A 22,576-nucleotide genomic window follows, 5' to 3' on the forward strand; every position below is an offset into this window, starting at 1 on the left:
CGCCACAGGAGGGGTGCGTTTGACGTGATTCACGGCAGAGCAGGTATTTAAAAAGCGACGCCTGTTGTGTGAAATTCCGAAACACGGGCGTGACGAAGAGGCGGGCATCCGAGGTTTGTGGGTGGCGCAGTCGGCGGCCGGAAGCCCGCGACCTGCCGCGAACCCAGACGGAGAGCGGCGCTCTGCCCCGTGGGTCCCCGTGCCGAGGCCCGCCGTCCTCAGAGCCCCGGTGGCAGGGAGTGACCAGCGGGCCAGCAGACCTCAGTCCGAACACAGAGGTGGGGTGTGGGGTCAGCAGAAGACCTTGTCGGCTGGGACCCGCTTCTGCAGAGCAGGCTCCGGGCCTCGGTCCGAGGCACATGGCTGCAGGGGTGGTCCCCCCAAAGTAACTGTGGGTTGTGCGTGCGGAGGGAGCAACCGCCTGGAGGAGAGAGGACGAGGGTGGTGGCGGGGCAGGTCGGGCGGTCAGGGCTCGCACACGTCATGTCCCGGAGCCTGTCCCCGCCACTGGATGCGCTTCCCTGCGAGGGGACACTGCGGGTCCCTCTGAGGACGGGAAGGTTGGTGGGCGTGTGGCCGTGTCGCCGTCCGGGGTCCCGCAAGGAGACGGCCCGAGGCATCTGTGTCCATCCTGCTTGCTGACCGTGGTGCCCTGGCTCCTGGGTCCCCTCGTCTCCCTGCCCGTCTCCGTGTCCCTGCCTGTCCTTGTCTCTCTGCCACACCCCGGTCAGACCTTTCCACCCCACCGAGGATCTGCAGGGACTCCTATCTGGGGGCCCTGGCTTCCTTCGTATTGGCACGTGCGGGCCCAGGCCCCACGGGGGCCGTGGAGGCTGGGTGCTGCTTGCAGCCCCGGTTCTCCACTGTGGGTGCCCTGCCCGCACACCCCTGGGTTGTCAGCGTCTGAGGTTCGTGCCAAAAATAACCACTGTTCTCTGAGACCCCAGGTCTTCCCAGCGTTCTAGAACAGTCTGCCCTGCTGGAGAGGGAGCAGAGGCCCACCCACCTCCCCTCCGTCTCCTCTGCTGCTTGAGGTGCCCCCGTGCCCCCGTCTGCAGTGGCTGCGGCCCCGAAGCTGAGGCCCACTCTCCCCCTCCCCGCAGGTGGACGCGCTGTGCCTGGAGGACCTGCATGCCTTCCTCGCACAGGCCTTGTGCCTCCAGGGGAAGTCAGCTGGGCAGCTCGCGGACTTGCAGGTACCGACACGCCCGACCGCCCCGGTGCTGGGGCCGTGGCCCGTGCCCTGCCGGCCCTGGTTGGGGGGGGGGGGGTTCCTCCTCTCTGTGGTGGGAGGGCCTCGCCCTCAGGCAGCGGAGCCCAGTCCTGCTGGGCCAGCAACGCTGTGGGGGAGCCGGTGTGGGCGGCGGCCGTGCCGAAGCTGCACTCGGGCGCGAGGGTCCAGTGGTGGCTGATCCGCCGCGTGTCCCTGGGCCACGTGTCGAGGCCACACAGACCCCAGCTGCCGTGTGCACCTCGCTGGGGGTGGCGGCGTGTCTGGGGAGTGGGACGCCGGGGACTAAGGGACAGCCCAGCCCAGCGCCCCTGGGCGTCAGAGCCGGCTGGGAGGCCGGGGCTCCCAGCTCCACTGTGTGTTCTCGTCGCATCGTGTTGTTACTTCGCGTCGTCTCCCGAACGGCCAGGCGCCTCCGGCAGGACACGTGAGTGAGCGCCCCGTGTGGCAGCAAACTCGGTGACCCTCCGCCCGCACGCCGTCGCGCCCTGCCGTTCCTGCGGTGGATGCTCGCTCCCTCCCGTGGGACTCACTGAGGCCCGTGGGCACACCCAGAACCCTCCGAGGACCCACCGAGTGAGGCTCCTGTCGCGCTGCAGAAGCCCCCAGAGGGTGCCGGCCAAGCCACGAGTCACTCAAGCGGCCACAGAAACACGGGGCTGAGTGCCTGGCTCCTCGTCAGGCCCTCAGAGGGGCGAAGAGTGGAGGCACGGCCGGAATGGAGTCTGGTGGGGTCTCCCTGACTTTGTAGACGACATGGGAGTGCCGAGGCGAGCCGTCCGCCGGCAGGACGGGGGACGCCTGCAGAGCAGACGGGGAGGAGCCTGGGTCCCCCGTCCTGACGGCTCCTCAGCTCTTCACCCAGGGGCAGGGCAGGGGTGGAGCCTCGGGGGTGGGACCCAGAAGAGGCGAGGCTGCAAGCCTTGAGCCCACAGTCCCCAGCCCCCCTGGGCTGCGTACTGGGTGGGCCCGTGGGGGTGGGCACGTGAGCTCCTCAGTGAGCTGGAGGTGGGGACGGAGACCAGAGTGCTGCCTGCTGCCTCCCTGCCGCCAGGTGCCCACCTCACTGCGTCCTCCTCTGCTTCCCACCTCCGGCCTCCATCTTGGAGGTGGGGGCAGGGCCTCGGCCTGGAGACCCTTGAGGAGGAGATGCTCGCAGCAGTTGGGGGGTGGGCAGGCGCCGCGGCCACCCTCAGCTGTTCAGGGCGGACAGGCTGGTCTCGGGCAGCGACTGAGCAGGAGACCCCCTGTGGGAAGTTCTCGGGAGAGATCACAGGCTGCCCACCTCCCGGTCCCCGCGGTCCAGAGCCATGGGCTCCCCCCAGGCAGGTGCCGCAGCGGTGGCAGACAGGTGGGTCTGTGGAGGGCAGGAGCACACCCACACAGCCACACGCACCAAGTGGGCGCAGGGCGACGGCGGCTGAGGCCCGCCCGCCAGGCTTGTGCACGGCGTGTCCTGTGCACGCCCCCCTGTGCTCCAGGGCACGGACACGCCACACAGACGTGAGGCTGGTCCCCCCTCTGGTCTCCCGTTCCCTGGGAGACACAGACGCCAACACTCAGACTCCCACTCTCCCAAGTGGCCCGGCCCCCCCACCCCGCCCCAGTCTGCCAGGCTGCTGCTGCGAGCCGGGGGAGTTACCCCGAGGCCGTGTTGGAAGTCCAGTGGCGGGACATCCCGGGGACGTGCCAGCGCTCAGCAGACTCCAACCTGGAGAGGAGCCGCCCTGCTGATAGGATGGCCGTGGCCAGCGCGCCGCTGCGTGTGGGTCCTCCCGTGAGCTGCCCGAGGACAGGCAGAAGGCACTTTCCTGGGTGTCGTCTGTGGTTGTCCGCCCTGAACCTTAGCTGTAGGTCAGGATCAGAGCGGAAGTGACAGGTGTTCGGGGTGCCCCCTCAGAGCCCCGTGAGGCCGTGGCAGCAGCGGGCAGGCAGCCCACCGGAGACACTGAGGCCGTCAGGCCTGCCACAGGGGCGCCCCGAGACGGCACTCTGACTCCGGCCGTGTTTGTTTGTGGGGGCACTCGATGTGGGCCTGCCTCTCTGCGCTGGGCGCTGCGGGCGCCGGGGGGGCATGGCCAGCGGCCAGGCGGCACAGGGCCCTGCCAGGCCAAGGGCTGCCCTCGCGGGTTTCTCACTTCGTTTCACCCTCGGCCCCTCTTGTTCTCTGCGAGTGTCCCTTTGGCTGGGGGGCGACATCCCCCCTCATGCACCGTCCCTGGACTGGAGGGGGGGGCGCGGGTGGCAGCGGGTGCGAGTGTCTTGGGATGGAGCTCGTTTGCCGCAGGGGGGCCCAGGGGACCCCCTGCTGTGCCCACACGGCCCTGGGGCGTCACCTGAGCAGCCTCTGCTGCCCTTCAGGGCCCCAGTGGGCCCTCAACCCCACCTGCCCTGAGAAAGAGGTCGCAGGACGCAGGCCTGCTGGGTCCCCTGTTAAGCCCCACCCCACAGTGCGAAGGGGACAAGGTGTCGCCGCTCCCGGTTTATTGTGGTTTTACGAGCTGTGCGAGATGCTCAGTGACACTTCAAGTAGATGCTGACCAGCGGAGTGACGGCCTCCATGGGCCACCCCTGGTGGGCGGGTGCGGCCGGGCGTCAGGGACCCTGTGCAGTCGACAGCGACCGGAGGGGGCGGGGGTTGCCAAGCAGGGCCCCGTGGCCTGTCAGGGCGGCTTCTCCATCTCGGAGCGGGTCGGTCCGGCGGTGTGCGGGAATGCTGTGCGTTGGAGTGGCTGTCTTAGTTCCTAAAAATCATCAGCCTCTTAGCCCCATAAGGTGAGCCATTTTACCCTTAAATGGTAAGTGGTAAAAGTGTCTGTGTACAGTGGTGTTTCCAGTGACTGGAACAACCCGCTGTGACCCCACCATCGACCCCTCACAGCGCAGCGAGCCAGGCAGCACCGGGACCGCCGCCCTCTCAGCTCCCCTCCAGAGGGAGCTTTGGGAGCAGCAGCACCACAGAGACCGCCAGGGCTCAGCCTGGGGGGCGGGGGCCGCCCCGTGTGCAGCGCCCAGGGAGGCCCGGCGCGGGGCCACCTCTGTCCGCCCCTGTCCCTGCGGCGGCTGCACTGCAGGGTGTCCGCTCTGGTCCCCCTGCGGAGGCGGCTGGCGAGGAGGCGCGGGGCTCTGATCCCTGGGGCGCAGGCCCCTCCTGATTCCCGTGTGCCTGGTCTCCGCAGCTCGACCACGTCGACCCCCGGGCCGTGCAGCTGGGCTCCCTGCTGGTCCGCGGCCTGACCACGCTGGTGCTGGTCAACAGCGCCTGCGGCTTCCCCTGGAGGACGAGCGAGCTCATGCCCTGGAACGTGTTTGACGGGAAGCTGTTCCACGAGAAGTACCTGCAGTCGGCCAGGGGGTGCTCTGCGGAGGCCCTGGTGGAGCAGAGCGTGAGTGCCGGGTGGGCTCCGCTCGGACTCGGGGCGGGCTCATGGCGGCGGCTCAGGCACCGCGGAGGCTCGGGGTCCTCACCGGGAGTCAGACGGGCCAGAAGTGTCATGTTCCTAGTGGTCGCTGTGCTGCAGGAAACAGACTCGGTTCAGATGGTGCGGGAGGGACTGCGACTCCAGAAGCCTAAAGTCCAGGGTCGAGGCCCCAGGCCGCAGGGTCGCATGCCTTCTTGGCTTCGGCCGCAGCACATCCAGAGCTCCAGACGCTGGGCTTCTGTCCGGGGGGCGGGGGCGGGGCACGCTGCAGCAGCAGCACCCCATCGAGTCCGGCACGTCTTTATTTTCCCAGTGCCTCCCCCAGTGGGAACGGTGGTGGCTCCTTAGTGGGCAGTGTCCCCCGAAGCCTGGCCGTTTGGTTGGGGCCGTGGGTGGCTGCCCGCCTCCCTCAGCACAGTGGCCCCGGGACCCCTGGGAGGCATCCAGGCGAGGCCTCGGCCACACACCTGGGCGCATCACCCCAGACGTGAACAGCAAGCGTGCAGCCTGCTTGGGGGACAGCTCTGATCTCCCCACGCCAGAGAGGACGGTCGGTGGCTGCGGCCACTGCCGTTTCTCAGCGTCTGACCCGGTCTGTTTGCAGAGGTCTCGGCTCGCCAGGTTCCACCAGCTGAAGTCCATCGTGTGCAAGGCCTGCCTGGGGGAGGGCCGGCGCATCGTCAGCCAGCAGCTCTGGCGGCCGCACCACACAGGTGGGCAGCAGGGGCTCGGGGGTGGGGCTGGGGCGGGAGGGAGACGCAGTGGACAGGCCCAGCCGCTGCCCAGCGGCCCACTTCGGTTCTGCCAGGAGGGCGCAGCCGGAGGGCTCGGGCGTGACTCGTGACCAGGAGCTGCTCGGGGGCGGAGCCCTCCCGGCCCCCAGAGCACAGGCACTGCCGGGCGACGTGTGCTCGCCACACGCGTGGGTTCACTTCTCGCAGTGCCTGCGTGTGTGTTCAGACGACGCGGATGCTGAGAAAAGAACGAAAGAGGAGACGTAAACTGCCTCTAACTCTGTGACCTGAAGGTGGTCGTGGGCAGACCAGGCATCTCGCAGGGTTTTCTGTGCTCTGGCCCCACCGTTGCTGCTGCCTGTGCAGCTCTGGGTCTCACTTAAGTGACAGCCCAGCCGGGGCCACGGAACAAAGCTCCCGCATGCTGGCTCCCAGCCCCACAGGCCCCAGAAACGTCGGGGTCCCCACCGCGAGCTCCGGGTTGCGCCCTCTTTTCTCGGTGTACATACGGCTTCTGCGTGCCTCGTGTCCTTCAAACAGAGTGCGCTGCTTACAGAATCCTGGCTCAGAACCTGACCCGGTTTGGGCTGCATGCCGCCAGCTTGCTTTCTGGCGCGCTCTGGTCACAGCACGCCGCCCCGGCTGTGACGCAGAGTCCGGGACCACACCGGGACGTTGGCCTTCCACTGATGTGACGGGTCCAAGAGTCCATCTGAGAGTTGGCCCCTGTGGGTACCAGTGGTGTGGGACTCCTGTCCGTCAGCTTTCTCGCTAATGAGCTGGTCTCAGTTACGGTTGCGTGGCCTCAGAGCTTAGGACCCACGTCTACAGCTGTGCAGCCCCGCTTTCTTTCTTGGTGGAGTGAGCTCACCCCACCTTCTTACCTGCCGGCTGTCCTCAGGGTTCTGCTTGGCTCTGGTCTTGCAGACAGGGCCCCGCGAGCCCTGATGGCAGGACGCCACCTGGGAGGTGTCCAGGTCCTGCCAGGTGTCATACACCTGCACACAGCAGGCCGGGCCTGGCCATCTCCTCCTCCTCGTGGGAGTGGAGCCCCGTGTGCCTGTGGCCTGTCTGCCGCTCCCCACAGGCAGCTCCCCGTCCACGGCCCGGCAGGAGCGCACAAGCCACCGGGGAAGCCCCCCTGCAGGGCTTGAGCCTGGCCCACTGCGGCGGGCCCCTCCTCTTGGGGGTCACGGGGAGGCATCCAGACCCTGGAAGAGACACGTCAGCAGGACACAGACACCCCCCCCCCCCCCCCCCACGTGAGAGTCCGGCAGAGACACGTCGTGGGAGTGTCGGGTGTGAGCGCTGGGGGCGGGTTCAGAGGGAGAAGTGCGTGTGCGGCACGTCTGTGCAGAGTTGGGTCTGGCGCTCAGCGTGCGCCCACTGGCAGGCGTGCCCGTCAGAAAGCCTGCCCCGGGCGCAAGCCCACCAGGACTGACCACAGGGCCCTGCCTTGCAGGGACCTCACAGGATGCCCTGTGTCCTCAGTCCACCCCGTCGCCAGCACAGGCCCCCCCCCCCCCCCGGGACACGTGTCCACACACAAGCCTCCGTGCCCCACTGCCCGGCACTGGCCCTGGGGCCCCCGTGTGTGCACCACCGTGGGCTTTCCCTTCAGTGTCAGAGACACCAGGGGTCTGGAGCTGCCCACCCTCACGGCAGTCTCACACGTGTCACGTGGCGGGCCAGGCCTCGGGCGGCTCGCTGACGTGCTGACCACATGTCCCCACAGGGAGATGGGGACGCCAGGGACCCGGCTCCCACAGGACGAGCTCCGGGCACAGCCGGTCCAGCCAAGGACAGTACTGGAGAGACCAGGGCCCAGGTAAGAGGGCGCCGCCCACAGGGGTCATCACCACGGCACGGGAACACTCGGGAGCACTCAGCCAGCGCACTGAGGTCTGGCCAGGGAAGTGGAGCCCTGCAGCCCCGGACACAGAGCCACCGGTGTGATTGCCTGTGGACAGTGCTGGGTTTCTAGCTCTGAGGGAGACGCGCCTCCCCCAGGTGAACCAGGTGCGAGTGTTTCTGGGAGCGAGGAGAACCTGGCTGCGTGTGGTGGCCACGGGACCTTGGCTCGGGCTTGTCCACGCTCCTTTCCAGTGCCCCTTGCCACTCCCTCCGCATCCCCGTCCCCACGTGACCCGCGCCGGGCGGCACGTGCACATCCAGGGGCCCAGCACACGCTCCTGCACAGAACATACCAGGGACACACTGTCCCCACGTCCTTCACGTGCCCCTCACATGCCCCTCACATGGCCTGTATGTCGGGGCTGGGGCGCCAGCCGGGGCCGTGGGTGCAGGCGGAGGGCGTGCCGGGTCTGCCAGGGCCTGGCCCCCGCGGAGCTGCTCACAGACGTGCCAGCAGCTCATGAGGGTTTCCGACCTCGGGTGCTCCGTGTGCGGACACCTGCCTTTTATTAGAAATGGAACTTTTTTTCAGGTCAAATAACCCACTTTTTCGATTACTGCAGTTGAATTGTGTCGTCTTTATTGGGCCAACACGTTTTTTGCTGGGTTTTGTCCACCTCTGAATGCCCATTTTAGTATTTTGGGAGACACTGAAGTGTTCTAATGAGAAGTCATCACTGCTCTCAGGACCGAGGCAGCCGGCACAACCCCCGCTGTTCTCTGTCGGGGACAACCGGAAGGGCCAGGCCCCAGAGCGCTCAGCCCGCCCCTGCCCCAGGGCTGGGTGACCGGGCCCACCCTCCTCCCAGGAAGTGCTGGGGCAGGACCCGAGGGGTTGGCCCACCGAGGTGTGCACATCAAAGCTCCCCAGCTTTGAGAGGCCTGCAGCTGGAGGAGGGCCCTGGGGGAGACGAGGTGGGAAATTCCGCAGGCGGCAGCCACCAGTTGGCCTGTGATATCTGCGGGTTCTGCTTCTGGGGGGGCGACGCTGGGGTCAGCGGGCTGTTGTGAAGCTGCCCCCATCACTCACCCACCTGTGATGACAGGCCTGGGGGAGGGGTGAGCGGCAGGGCCCCGCAGCCCAGAGGGTGGGCGGCTGCCCCAGGCAGAAGCACGACGGACTCTTGGTGACGGCGCTACTGCTGGACGCAGAGACTGACCGCTTTGTCTACGTGCAGGGCGGCCCTGCCCAGGGAAGGCCGGGGGCAGCAGCTGCGCTGGGCGGCCGGGAGCCCCGGGCCCAGCAGCAGAAGGGGCCCCGAGCTGCTTGCTTTCCCGTCCTCGGCACAGTGTCCCCGTGGGCCACCTGCCCGCGAGGCTCCGTGCCCACGTGTCCTCAGCAGGCGGCAGGGCTGGTGGGGTCAGGAGCGGTTCTGACGTGGCTCCTTCCACCCCCGGACGGCCCCCGATGAGCTGCTTCCTGCTGCATTGGAACGGTCGTGGGGCCGAGTCCGGTGCCCGGGGGTAGGGGGGGCAGGGGGAGCGGAGGGGGCTGGGCCCGGCACACAGCGCCACAGGTCGCCTGTGCGGCCAGAGGGGGTGGGGTGTCTGCTGCGTGGGGTTTCGGCACAGGTCATTCCAGCTGTGGTTTCCCTGTCTGTTTGGTGCAGGAAGCCGACACCACGAGTCTGACCCCTGGAGGAGACACGCACCGTCTTCCGGGTGAGTCTCCAGGGCCAGGCGGCTCACCCGCAGCGGGAGCGAAACACGCCTTCACGACACAAAGTCCGTGCCCGGTGCCAAACCGGACGAGAATTCGGATGGGGGGGTCCTACCGACACGCACCAGGTTCACTTGGCTCTGAGAAGAGTCTGCTTTCCCCAGAAGAAGCGCAGAGGGGACGGACGAGGAGTCTGGCCTGGGGGCCCCACGTCTCCCTCCGTCAGTGGCACAAGAGTCCCCTGACGGCTCCTTGGAAGGGGCGGGTGGTGGCCTTGGGATCCGGACTGGCTTTCCATAAAAGGAGAGGCATGCTCTCCAGTGCGCGCTCCGTCATGCCCCGTGCTGAAAGCTTCAGCTGACTTCTTTTTGGAGGTTGTGCCTGACCACGTGGCTGCGAATGGTCAGCCATCAGCATTTCACTTCCAGCCTCACCTCCACCCACCACCCCTTGTCCCTGAGGGCAGGTGTGTTTCGGTGACTTGGAGTCTGGTTGTCCTGCCTGGTGCTGACCACGCCGTGTGGGCCGTGCGCTGCTGCCCAGGTCGACGTCTCCGCAGACGTGAGGTCCCCGGGCTCCAGGGGTCAGCTCTCATCCCCAGTTCCAGTCGAAGGTCACGTTTTCAGCCTTATTCCCGCTGGGTCCCCAAAGCATCTGCACAGAAAAAGAAGTAACCCCTTCTCCCTTCCTGGGGGGGAGAGCTAGCTCCACGGGGCGCTCCATGCAGGGCTCACGGCTGGGGGTGACTCCTGGCCATGCTTCTGCATGTCGTCCCCACTCGTGGGCCCAGCTCAGAGTTTTTACCGCTGCCCGTGTGCAGACAGCCCGGGACCCTGGCACAGCCCCGGGCATCAGACAGGAAGCTTGGGGAGCAGGGCGGGAGCCGAGGGCCAGCCCTGCCGGGGCGGAGCTGGCCTGGGGTGTGCTCGCAGTGACCCTGTAACCCTTGAAAACACTTCAGACAAAGGCAGGTCAGGGTGACCCTTTACGTCCAAGGGTCTCCAGATAACCCAGGAATTGGAGTTGTGAGCTCAGTAACCGCTGGAGTATTGATAAGGACCAGAAGCTGCAAGTCAGGCCCTTCCTCGAAGCTGCCGCCCCCAAGTCTGGGGAGTGGGTGGGGACTGCCCCGTGTCCTCTGGGTCGCATGCCCTGCCCTCAGGCGTCAGAGGCATCCACGCAGGGGCCCCAGCGGGCGGCCCTCCTGCAAACAGAAGGGCCCTGAGTGCCGTCTCCGTCCGGTGCGTGCGCTCAGTGAGCTGCCCGACTCAGGCTCCGTGTGCGCAGCCCCGGGCGTCGTCCTGCCCCGGCCCAGCCCGCGTCCCGGGAGAAGGGCCGGTCTCCATGCACCCCAGAGCACCTGCGTGTCCCCCGTGCATCTGCGTGTCCCCCGTGCATCTGCATGTTCCCTGTGCATCTGCGTGTCCTCTGCATCTGCGTGTCCTCTGTGTGCATCTGCGTGTTCTCTGTGCATCTGCGTGTCCCCACGTGCATCTGCGTGTCCTCTGTGTGCATCTGTGTGTCCCCTGTGCATCTGTGTGTCCCCACGTGCATCTGCGTGTCCTCTGTGTGTCCCCTGTGCATCTGCGTGTCCCCACGTGCATCTGCGTGTCCTCTGTGTGCATCTGCGTGTTCCCCATGCATCTGCGTGTTCCCCGTGCATCTGTGTCCTCCGCGTGCATCTGCGTGTCCCCCGTGCATCTGCGTGTCCTCTGTGTGCATCTGCGTGTCCCCCGTGCATCTGCGTGTCCCCTGTGCATCTGCATGTTCCCCGTGCATCTGCGTGTCCCCTGTGCACCTGTGTATCCCCGCGTGCATCTGCGTGTCCCCCGAGTGCGGCACCCTCGCACACTCGCAGCTCCTCCTGCGGCGTGGCCGTCTCTGCTGCTGCTCACGGCGTCTCATGGGGCCTGCAGCCGGGTGTCCTAGCTCTGGAAACACTTTTCTCTCCATTCCTCTTAGGGTTCCTGTTTTCTCTCAGAATCCTGAAATTCTGTTCCTTCCATTTCTGCTCATTTTAGACCACCGCCACATCTAAAAGTTTCATTTCTTTGTTGCTTATTTGCACAACCTTTAAGTGAGATGCTCCTCCCTTAGACTGCCCGGCGACCCCATGATAACCGTCTCCCTTCAGGACATCGGCTCCAGCTGGTCAGGGGGACATGGGTGTTCAGTGGGCTCGCCTGTGCCGCTGGGTGGGTGCCACTTTCTCCACGTGGGAAAGGCCAGCACGGTGCGTTGTTTGGAGTCGTGATGCTTTGTAAATTACCTCTGCAGTCGAGTCTTCTGACGAAAGTTTCGTGTGTCAGTGTTTAAATGAAAATAAAACAACATGAACTACTCACAATTGAACACAACTTCGCAGTTGATGGATTATTTAGACGACACATCACCTTCCGGTACGTCAGGATCTTTGTGAAGAAGACAATGTAGAATTTCGTCCCGTGTTTCCCGCACCTGCTGCCGTGCTCATGTGATCCCACTCCTCCGTGCTGGTGGCGGGCGGGCGCCCCTGGGTTTGCGTGTGCTGAGCTCCCCTGGCATCCAGGGCGTGCACACCAGCGACCGTGGTGTGTGACCCTGTCTTGTGTGTGAGGGTCGTTCGCCGGGGGTCTTGGCCTGCACCGTTCTTTCCTTTGCAGAGTCCTCATCTGGCTTAGGTGTCGGGGCGACGCTGGCCTTGTGACAGCAGGGGTTTGGAAGTGTTCCTTCTCCTTGAGTTTTCGGGGTGACTTTGAGAAGGTTCGGCATTACGTTTTTGTTGAGTGTTTGCTAGAATTCCCCATGAAATCATCGGGTCCTGGGCTTCCGTTTTCCGGTAGGTTTGTGACTTCTGGTTCAAGCTCCTTTCTCCCTGACAGGTCTGTTCAGAGTTTCTGTGTCCGTGTGACTCGGCCCCGGAAGGTGGTACGTTTCTAGGGACGGTCCCGCTTCTGCCAGGCTGCCTGCCTGGTTGGCGTGCGCCTGTTCACAGTGGTCTCTCGGGAGCCTTTGTACTTCTGATATTAGTTGCGATGTCGCCTTTTCTGTCTGTAGTTTTATTTCTTTGAGTCTTCTCCCTCCTTCTCTTGGTTGGTTTGTCAATTTCGATAAGCTCCCAGGTTTATCAATTTTGCATATCTTTTCAAAAAACCAACTTAGTTTTCTTGATCTTCTTTATTTGTTGTCTGTGTTGTTAATTTCTGCTCTCGTCTTTATTGTTTCCTTCGTTCTGCTGTCTTTGGGCTTCGCCTGTTCCGTCTCCGGTCCCTTGGGGTGCAGGGTTAGGTTGTGTGTTTGAGACCATCCCTTGCTCTGAGTGCAGCTGCTACAGACACCCCCTTGGAACCGCACCCCAGGGGGGTCTGTGTGTTGTGGGTCCGTTTCTGTCTGTCTAAACGTACTTTTCAATTTCCCTTTTGGTTTCTTCTCTGACCCGTTAGTTCAGAAGCGTGTTGTTTTATTCCCACAGATGTGTGAAATCTCCAGTTCTCCTCCTCTAGTTTCGTGGCACTGTGATCGGAAAGTACGGTCGACAGGGTTTCAGTCATCTTCCCTCCGCAGGGTTCGTCTGCAGCCCCACACACGCCCTGCCCGGGGCCTCTTTGCGTGAGCTCTGGGAGATGCGCGTCCTGCCACCCGCGGTGGGCGTGCTCGGCCGCACCTGCAGGGCCCCCGTCGCCCGCTCGGCGACACGGCTTGGTCCCCTGGGCGGCCGCCACCTGCCCCTCACAGAGCCCCTGTGGCCTGCGTCGCCCCCAGCACTCACACTCCTCTGCTTTCCGTTGTAGACGGTGATTTTGGAGCCACAACCCCGAAGCCAGCCAAAATGGCATTCTAGTGTGAGGGGGGAGGGGGCACATTTTCAGGAGTTGGAAAGCCAGGACCCGCAGACCCCTGCCGGAAGGAAGCAGGCGCACCCCAGCAGAACACGCGTGTCCTTGGAGCAGAACTCGGCCTCACCAGGGGCGCCCCGCCCCGCAGGGGAGGGGAGGGGTGAGGCGTGTTTCAAGGAATAAACAGGAGCTGACGGTTTCCTGCACTTGACCGAGGACGTGAGCCTGCAGATCCAGGAGGCCCCGCCGGCCCCGGCTGCGGCGATGAGCTCAGCCCACTGAACCCCGTCCTTGAGGGCCGAGACCGAGACGGGGTCCCCAGGGCGGCACCCGGGAAGCGGCCCCTCAGAGGCAGGGCCCCTGGGTAGCCTTGTCCCTGCTCGTGCCTCGGGAATCCTCGGGAATCCTCGTTCCGTGACGTCTGCAGCCTGCGCCCGGGCTCCGGCCCGCAGTGGGGGAGGAGGCTGGTGTGGGCAGGCGTTGCTGTCCCGGGGGGCTCCCAGGCCGGAGCCCCCGGGAGAGGCTGGAGCCCGGCTCAGGGCCCCCCACGGCCCGGCGCCCTCCGGGGCGTGCGTCTGCCCAGGGAGGCGGCTCGGAGCTCACGCACAGCACCCCGGCCTGGGGGGCTTCCTCCCGCTCCTCTGGGCGCCGCTGTGGGTCGGGGGTCAGGCACGCCCCGTCTGCCGTCCGGCTCCACCGCGTGTGGCGTGGCCTCCGCCGATGCTCCGTCTTTCCCGTCGGTCCTGCAGTCTGCGGCGTGTGGGTTCCCCGCGCCCGGGGGCTCTGTCTCCACAGCTCCGTCGGTCGTCGGGTCCCGCCAGGAGCAGGGCACCTTCTCCGGGTGCCGACGGCGTGAACCCCACAGGCGGTGCCTGGGGTCCGCCCCTGCGGACGCTTCCTCCAGGCTTCCCTTTCCCCGTGCGTGTTTGCTCTTCTGGCCTGTGCTTCCCCTCCCTCCGGCGCCTGGTGACGAGCAGCGCCCTCGCGTGTCGGGGAGTCGGGCCTCAGGGAGGAGGCTGAGCGCATGCGCCCGGGGCGGGTGTGGAGCCAGGTCCCTGGGGAGTCGTGGCCCTGGCCCCCCCCCCCCGCCCCCCGTGCTGCGACCCGGGGGCCGGGGGCCCGGAGAGGGGTCAACACGGGGCTGGCGGAGCTCAGACAGATGGGACCGCGGGAGGGGGGCCGGAGGACAGCCCAGGGTGAGCCCCGAGTTCTGCTGGGCGCTGTCCCGGTTCCTGTCCCGTGGGCTGGGGTAGGAAACGGAAGGGGAGAAGAGGGAGTGGAGGTGTGTCATCGTCACCCTTGGGTGCTTTGTGATTGAAGCGCTGCCTGTGATGGGCACACGCCCCACACATCCACGCACACGCACACACACCCCCACCCCCGGGGGGACCCCGTCGGGCAGGGGGCTGCGGCCGGCAGACCCTCACGTTCTCGGCGGGCCTTGGGAGCGGGAAGGCGCCTCACAGCCGGCCGCTTGTGTTCCAGGTGGTCCAACTGACGCGCCCGCCGCGCCTCCCACGGCTGGACAGGGAGCTCCTTTGCTCTGGGACATGGACGTGGAGTCGGCACGTCTCACCCACGTGTGTCCCCGTCACCGGCACCGCACAGCTGTGACCGACGCTGCGTGGTATGCATTCCCCTCCTTCCCACGGCAGCCCCGGAGCCGGAGGACCCTCGTGAGAATGCAGCTGCCGTCGCCCCAGCGTCCCTGCGGCTTCGCCCCTCGGAGCGCCCGCCTTTGGTTCGGGGGCTGTAAGTGTGCAGACCCCACGAGGCGGGGCCTCAGGGAGAGAGGAAGTCTCCCTCCTGCACCAGGCGGGGCGTCGAGTGCGCCCGGAGAGACGCCTGCAGCCGGCGGCGGGAGGGCCCCCCGAGTGCTGCCCTGGAACCCGTCCCACCCGAGCTGAAACACGGGGTCACGGCCCCTGCTTTCTCCCGGCGGCGGCGGCCCAGGCTCCAGCCCCAGGTGCGCTTGAGGCGTCAAGGTTTCTGGTGCGGACCCAGCCGTGGACGGTCGGTTCCTCGTTTCAGTTGTCAGAAGTGCCACCAGGTCTGGAGGTCTGGGTCTCCCGCGGCGCCTGGGGACGGCGCCTGCGGTCCCCTCTGCCTGCAGCTGCACAGCCCCCGCCTGCGAGGTGCCCCCCACAGACGGGGGGTGGTGCCCTCTGCGGGGAGGCGGTGCCCCGAGTGCCTGTTCGTGACGTGTTGCCAAATACAAACGTTCGTCTGTTGTCAGCGATGGGCTCCGTGGCTGTTTTCCTCCCGCTTTCCGTCCGGGCCTGCCGTCCAGCCGCAGACCTGGAAGGCACTGGGGGTCCCAGGTACCAGCTGGGGTCTGGCCGGGCTGCCCCCAGGCCCTGGGCTGCCCCCGCCGCCCCGTGTCGCCGTCGGTGGTGGGTTTGCTCGGGCGGGGCCTCGAGACGTGAGGCCCGTGCGTGGCGCTGCCCGTCCACGTGCTGCTGGCGCTGCGACACGTGGGGGGAGCCCTCGCGCCCGGGCCTTTCTCGGTCCGGTTTCCAGCCGCAGCCCCGCACGGGCGAAGTGAAAACAGTCTCGGTGGTGTTGCCGCGGTGCCGGTGGCTCTCGGGTGCTGGCCAGAGCAGGCAGAGGCCTGTGCACTGGGCACCGCTGCGCCCGCTGCGTGTCCCTGACGGGCGCCGGGCTTGTGGCCGCGCAGGGCGGGGCGGGGAGGGAAGACCCGCCCAGGGCACCGGCCGCAGCCCCATCTCGGGCTCCTCCCCGCCCCCTGCCTCCCAGAGCCGGCAGAGCACCTGCTGCGGCACCTGCTCCCCGCACGCCGCCACCGTGTGCCGGCATCCTCCCAGGGGGGCTGGGCTCGGGAGCGGCCCCGCCTGGACGTTTGCAGCGGGGTGACCGCAGGTCCGTGTCACGGGAAGGGAAGGAGGGGGACACTGGGGCCGGCGGCGGCCTCTCACATTTCACCTGAGGCACCTGCTTCTGAGGCCCCGGTCCCCAGGGTTCGGTGCCTCGCACGGTCTCTGGCCTCGGTGCCCGAGAGACGGGGCTGCTTCCTCTCCGTCCTCGGGACTGCCTTCCGCTTGAAACCCCAAGTCCCCTCAGCGCCCGCCCCTCGGGGAGGAAGGTGAGTCGCCAGCGTGGTTTCCTGGCCACCGCGCAGGAGCAGCGCAACGTGAAAGAAAGAGAGCATGTGAGTGCATGTGTGTGTGTGCACCGTGTGCAGGCGTGGCTGTGAACATGTGTGTGCCGTGTGTGCCATGTGCAAGTGTGGCTCTGAGCGTGTGTGCCATGTATGTGTGCCGCGTGTGCTGAAATAGCTCCGACTCGCAGCTCGTGTGGGTCCCTCCCCTGTCCTGGGAATGGCTGGGCCTGTGTCGTCCCGGCTCTGTGCCGAGTCCGCCGGCCCCGGCCCGTGTCCTGTGGGCCCTGCCAGCTGGGACGTTGTCGGGCCACCGCGCGGCCGTCCCTCGGCAGAAATAGGACACCGAGCGCCCTGGGCGCGCTGCAGCCCCTCAGGGAGGGGCCCCTCGCCCCACGGCGTGTGACCCTGTTTGCTGCCTGTCGTGTGCAGCGGCCTCACCCGCCACGGGCCAGCTGCTCACCTGTCGTTTCGGCGAAAGCTGATGCTTGCCTCTCTGTCTCCGCCTGTGTCTCCCAAGCGCCCTGGCGGCTCCGTGCGAGGCAGGAGCCAGGCAAGGGTGGGGCGGGCGCTGCGGGCCTGACCGCGGGATGCGAGTCGGGCGATGACGGCGTCACGGCTCCCCTTCCCCCGAGCTGAGCCAGACGTGCCCACAGCCCCCAGACGGCGGGAAAGGTTGCTCACCCAGGGCCCCGCAGTCCGGGGTGTCCGAGGCCACATGGTCTGGGTCATGAGCCCCGAGGCCTTTCTGCCCCTTCTCCTGCAGCCGCGAGCTCGGCAACTGCCCTGGGGAACCCGCGGCCCCAGCCCCGCCCTGGGAACCGGACACCCGCCCCTCCCCCTCCCAGGTCATCGTGGGGCCCGGGCACTGGGCATGGGAGCACCTTGGGAGTGGAGGAGGGGCGGGTGCAGGTGCCCGGGAGCCCCACGGTCCTGCAGAGGCGGCAGGGGGCGAGGGCCACTCGTCCTGTCGGCCACGGCCACTGACGTGACGCCGGTGTTCCAGCCCATGCTGCCCCCCGGGGGTCCCATCCACCCACAGCAGGTCCGGGGGCAGAGTGGGCGGGAAGACAGGCCCAGGGCCTCACAGCGTGTGTGCAGAGGTGGCTGGAGGGGCTGGACATGGGGCAGAATGTGGGCCTGATCCTGAGGGGACAGAGCCGCATGGGGAGCAGGGAGCCTCCATGTCCGACCCACACCCCCTGGGGCCTGGGGCCCCAGCCACCACGTGAGGGGCATGGTCTGTGTGTATCTCCCTCAGGTGCGGCCCACAGGCCCACCGAAGGCAGTGAGGGCACCGGCGGGTGCACCTTGAACCGTCCGGCCACGGGGCGGAGCTGGGCCTGAGAAGCCCTCCCAGCCACGCAGCTCCTCCATGCCCCACCCCAGTGGCTGGAAGCATGCAGGCTGCGAAACACCCAGGCCCAGGGCCCTCCTCGTCCCCCTGGGTGGAGCTCGCTGCTGGGGTGCCCCGCGCCCAGGGTCCTTGCAGTCAGACCCCACGGCAGTGCCCCCCTGGGCAGCCCCTGCCCGTGCCAGCCGGCCTGGCAAAACCACAGCTGGGACCTCCGTCGTCTGCCAGGTGACATCACACATTCTGGAGGCACATGGGGCACGGTGGCAGGGCTGCCCCCTCCGACCCCCACCCCCTCCTCGCAGGGCCCCTCCCCAGACACCACCGGAGGGGGACAGGCCCAGGACTCAGCTCCCCACCTGGCACAGCCCCCCCGGCCCAGCTGTGGACATTTGGAAAGAGCCCTGAGTCCGTGAGTCCATGAGGCTTGGGGCTCAGCTCCAAGGGGACAGCGGGGACCCAGGTCACCAGGCCTCCTGGAGTGTCTGTGCTCCTGGACCCAGCCCTGCCCAGGCCTCCCCTCTGGTGGCACTGGCCACCGAGCCTCCAGGACGACAGGGACCTGGGCAGGAGGGGGCGGAGCCAGTGCCTGGGTCCTGTGCCGGGGACCTGCCGACCCCTCGTGGGGGCCCTCCCCACCCCCAGCAGAGTCGAAGGGAGGGCGTTCTGCGGGAAGGAGGTTCGTGCGCCAGCCCGTCTCTGCGGCCCCCACAGAAGCCCCCAGCAGAGCCCGCCGCCTGCAGCCCGCACCCACCCCCATGCGCTCCCGAGGCCACACGGCGTCTCTTCGGTGACACCGGTCTCGTCCTGGTGTCATCCACGAACGTGTCCACGCAGGCCTCGTCCCGGTGTTTCGGCTCGGCCTGAAGCTCGGACTTTAGAACAAAAAAACGCCTCCAGCCACCCCGTGGTTTCTGGGACCTCTCAGTCCCTTCCCGCCCGGTCACGGTCATCAAGCGGCTCGCGAGTGCTCGGCACCGGCGTGACCCGGAGTGACCGTGCCCGGCCCCCCGCTGCCCGGCGCGTCCGGACCTCGCTGGGGCCCACGCCCATCAGGACGCACCTCAGGGCTGGGTCTCGTGGGGTGACTGCAGAGACCGTCCAGGGGCCAGCGTGCTGGCCACAGCAGGGCGAGCAGGGGGCGCAGGAGCCAGCGCCTTGCAGCCGGCTGCGGGCCCACTGCCGCTGCTCGGCCCTACTGTGCGCACCACGTTCTCAGGCGTTGGTCCGGTCCACGGTCACCAAGCACCTCGTCGTGCACGCCGGGCAGTGCGCCCTCTCACGCCTAGGTCTGGGACGGCCTCTGCCTGCACGGTCACCGAAAACCCCGAAGTCCGGGAGGGAAGGTCCTTTTCACACAGAGGCACTGGGCTCTGAGCAGCAGCCGACCTGGGTGACGCCTGGGAGCACCCAGGGGAGACGGTCGGCGTCTCCTGCTGTCACTGGGCTGCTGCTCCCTGACAAGCAAGAGCCTGAAACGTCTGCCTCCACCCCCTGGCGGAGCAGCCGGAGGGGGGGGTCCCCACGGCCCCCCCAGGCTGCATGGAGTTAGCGGGGTGGGCAGGGCCGGGCAGGGCACTTGCGGCCAGCCCGTCAGCCCTGGGGTGGCCGAGCCCTGGCGCTCACCTCCTGGAGGGCTCTCGGGGGAGGTGCTGCAGCCTGCAGGGGTGCTCGGCGTCTGGGGTGCTCGGCTGTGAGGGGCCGGGGGGCCACCTCCGTGCCCCTCCGCTCAGCAGGCCCCTGCCTGGCCGGGAAGGCAGAGCCCGATGAAGACTGGGGAGGGGTGAGAAAACCATCGTCGGCACACGCCGCAGGCTTGTCAGACCTTCCCGTGGTCTCAGAGAACCGGTCAGCCCCAAACACAGTCGACGCCAGGATGGACACGGGTGGGGCCGCCCAGGCCTGTGCGCTGGGCCTCCCGGGGGCACTCGTCCCAGGGGCACTCGGAGATGTCCTGTTGGCCCCGGGGGGCGGGGGGGGGGCAGCCTCACAGACGCAGTGGGACCGAACCCCGGCTGGTGAGTGCCGCGTGCGGCCCTGGCGCCCGAGGAGCGGGCCGGGGTACCCATCGTTCCCCAGGGTCCCGGCAGAGGACCGGCTCCCTCGGGCCCTGTCCACTCTTTCTGCACCCCTGGGAGCCTCCCCACCCAGGCCCGGCCGACGGCGGGGACGCGCAGGGGGTGCTGCGGGCCCTGGCCTGCCACCGCGCTCACAGCTCCCATCCGCTGAGGGCGCCCGGGCCTGCGCGCCGTTTCCCGGGAGACCCTGGCCGGCGGACGGGGCCTTGGCTGTGTTCCCCGAGCACGGCTGTGGTCCGGGGAGCTGGGGCAGCGTCTGGGTCCCGGCTCAGCCGGGACCGACCAGGTGGACGTGGGAGCCCGAGCAACCTGATGGAAGGCAGGCCCCTTGGCCCGCCTCGGCTGGCCCCTGCGTCCCTCTGGTCTCTGCGGACTGCCCTCCTGCGCCTCCACCCCAGCCCCCAGGGAGAGGACTCGACGGAGCCCCTGCCGGGTTGGTCACTGCCGCCGTCAGACTTGCAGGGCCCCTCCCAGGCCCTGGGGACCGGCAGCCCCAGCGGAGTGGGGCAGTTCGCAGGGGGGTGGGGTCTGCACGGTGTGAGAACAGGCTCTGTGAGTTCGGGGGCCAGGGGGCCAGGACAACAGGCTGAGGACGGGACTGAGGGCGGGTGTGTCCAGCCCCCCCAGCACCCACCCAAGCGGCCCCACGGGGCATGGCCGCATGTCCTTTTGCTGCGCTGTCCACGGGGAGCCCGGGCCGCTGCCAGCTGCAGCAGCACCTGCCTCCTGAGCTGGGTGTGGCGGCAGGGCCGGGCTCGGCTGGAGGTGGCCGAGGGCAGCCCCGCACACAGCCCACGTCTGCGCCTCGTCCCCAGGGGCCGCCGTGTGCAGGTCCGAGGGCGCGCACGCACCGGCCGGCTGCGGCCCCAGGGAGGCGGGGTGCTGGGCCAGCACGCCCGGGGCCTGCCCGGAGGACTGCATCCGGGCTGCACCCCCACCCGGACACTGAGGAGGCCGAGGGACGGCCGAGGCTCTCGAAGGGAAGTCCGGCTTCTCCCGCGGGCAGTCGGGGCCCCTGAGGACACGCCCCACCCGGCTCTGTGCCCCTGCACACCGCCCTCCGTGCCGGGACCCCCGAGCGGCCCGGGGCCGGCCCGCGTGCTGCTGCCCACCCTCCATCTGTGCCCACCCTGGGCTCACGGAGCATATGCTGCCTGTTGCTCACTGACCATCTGTTTCGGAGCTGATGAAGTGTCCCTGTTACCGTGGTGACAGAGCCCTTGATTGGCGGTGGCACCACAAACATTCCCTACTCAGGTTTCACTTTTATCTGTGCTCTGGAATGGGGCTGGGGGGGAGGGGCGGGGGAGGGGCGGGGGCGGGAGTGGGGGCAGCCTCCCTCCGCCTCCTCCGCTCCCTATTGGCCGCCCTGACCAGGTACAGGGGGGAGCTGCTCAGACAAACCAGAGCACCGTGTGGGCGCTTGTCTGTGTTGCCTGGCCCGTGACTCCAGGGGAACCTTCCGGAATTCCAGGCTGGTGTCTGAGGCCGAGCCTCTGTCTCGGGACCCTCTGTGCCCCCCACGCCATGTGGGGAGCCGTCTGGGCCCTGACAGGGGTGCCCATCCCGGGGCCTCCGGGAGGCCCCCTGGCCGTGCAGCCCCGGGAGGCCCGAGGGGCGTCCCCAGCCGTCCCCAGAGGAGACGGAGCGGGTCCTGTGAGCTGCGCTGTCGGCACAGGTGGCAGAGGCCGACCCTCCGTGCATCTGGGGCAAAACTGAGCCTTTGTTATTGGGGGCGGGGAGGGGGGCTGAGCCCTAAATTGAGTGACTCAAAGTCTGGATTCTGTTCATCCCACTAATTGTCCATCTGGTAGCCGGGGTGGGGGAGGGGCTGCGGCTGCGGGAGGGACCCGTGGCTGAGGCTCTGCTGGTGGCTCTGGGGAGACCCGTCCCTGCGCGCGGGGGCCTGTGGGGCCTGGAGCTGTGTGCGCCGGGCAGGGCGGGGGGCCCCCTCCCGGAGAGACGGGCGCCAGCCGTGCTGCGCAGTCTGCGGGGCTGGGCACGCCCGCGTCCAGGGTCCGCGTGGGCCCCTCGGCCCCCGTGAGGCCACCCCAGGCCTGGGCACAGGGGGCGACTCCGGCCACCTGGGCACCTGCCGTGCTGCGCAGCCCCCGGGAAGCCGGGGCCCCCGGGTCCTTCCCTGGGGGCCCACGACCCGGCGCCCTGCCCGCGGCCCGTCCCGCAGGCCCGAGGGGAGGCCGGCCACCCCAGGCCTGGCGCTAGTGGGTGGCACCAGCGCCCGGAACCCCACCCCATCCGCTCCACAGCTGGTCTGCGCTCCAGGACGTGGTCCCCCTCCCCCGGCCCCTGCAGCCTCGGGCCCCCCCTCCCCCCCGCCGCATCCGTCTGGCAGGACACGGAGCCCCACGGAGCGGGCACTTCGTGCCCGATAGGGGGCGTCGCCCTGTGCCTGTCATCGCCTGCACGGCCCGCACCCCCGAGCGGGGCTGTGTGAGGGCCACTGCGGTCGGCCTCCGGACACTCACCGTCGAGTGTGAGCTCACGAACACCCAGCGGAACGCCAGGTCCCGCCCACAGCCAAGCTCCTGCCGTCCCTGCTCGGAGGGTCCAGCCGGCTCCCTCCCCGGCCCCCTGCCCCTGGCCGCACCCACTCCCCGATGGGTGCACTCGCAGGGCGCGTCTCCTGCTGCGTGGGTGCAGGGTGGCAACCACGAGTCACGTCCCACCCCGTCCCGTCCCTGTGGTGTGCGAGCCCCCCCAGGGAGCTCGGGGTTCACGGAGCCAGTGTGACGGCGACTCAGAGCGGCCGGCAGAGGGAGGGCCGCCTGCCAACCCGGCGCGGGAGCGGCGACACACAGACCCGGCCTCGGTCACGGGCGGCGGGCCGCGCCCACGTCCTCCCTCCCTCACGGGAAACCACGCGACGGCGGTGGGAGCGTCGGCGCAAACCGCCACCTCGCGGAGCCCGGGAGAAAACCAGGGCCAGCGCCCTGGCCGGCTCCGCCGGGCGCCGGACGAGACGCGACACCCGTTCTGTTTTCAAAGAGCTCCCACCAACCTGGAAACCGAGGGCACCGTCCCGAGTGGTCTCCCCGGCCCTGCACCCCAGTAGCACACGGGGCTGGGGGGGGGGGGGCCCCGCCACCCTCACCGCCCCCCCCCCCCCGCCCCCCCCGCACAGGCTCAGCCTCGCTTCCTTCCCACCAGCCGGGTCCTCGTCCTCTCTCTGGGGCGGAGGGACTCCCGCTCTGTGGCCGGGGCCGGCTGCAACCCTCAGCCCCGCGTCGGC

General features: G+C 68.2%; 1 protein-coding gene across 1 annotated transcript in view; it reads left to right on the forward strand.

The window, feature by feature from the left end:
• The window catches only part of FAM120B (family with sequence similarity 120B), a 35,512-nt gene extending 20,495 nt beyond the window's left edge, over positions 1–15,017 (forward strand). The window contains exons 6-11 of the mRNA XM_028504010.2: positions 1,104–1,196; positions 4,411–4,617; positions 5,258–5,366; positions 7,123–7,215; positions 8,912–8,963; positions 14,262–15,017. Of these exons, the coding sequence (XP_028359811.1) occupies positions 1,104–1,196; positions 4,411–4,617; positions 5,258–5,366; positions 7,123–7,215; positions 8,912–8,963; positions 14,262–14,274 (567 nt within the window). The 3' untranslated portion in view covers positions 14,275–15,017. The remainder of the gene's footprint in view (positions 1–1,103; positions 1,197–4,410; positions 4,618–5,257; positions 5,367–7,122; positions 7,216–8,911; positions 8,964–14,261) is intronic.
• Positions 15,018–22,576: the final 7,559 nt, after the last annotated feature.

Source organism: Phyllostomus discolor, chromosome 4, assembly GCF_004126475.2.
Source record: "Phyllostomus discolor isolate MPI-MPIP mPhyDis1 chromosome 4, mPhyDis1.pri.v3, whole genome shotgun sequence".
Taxonomy (NCBI): domain Eukaryota; kingdom Metazoa; phylum Chordata; class Mammalia; order Chiroptera; family Phyllostomidae; genus Phyllostomus; species Phyllostomus discolor.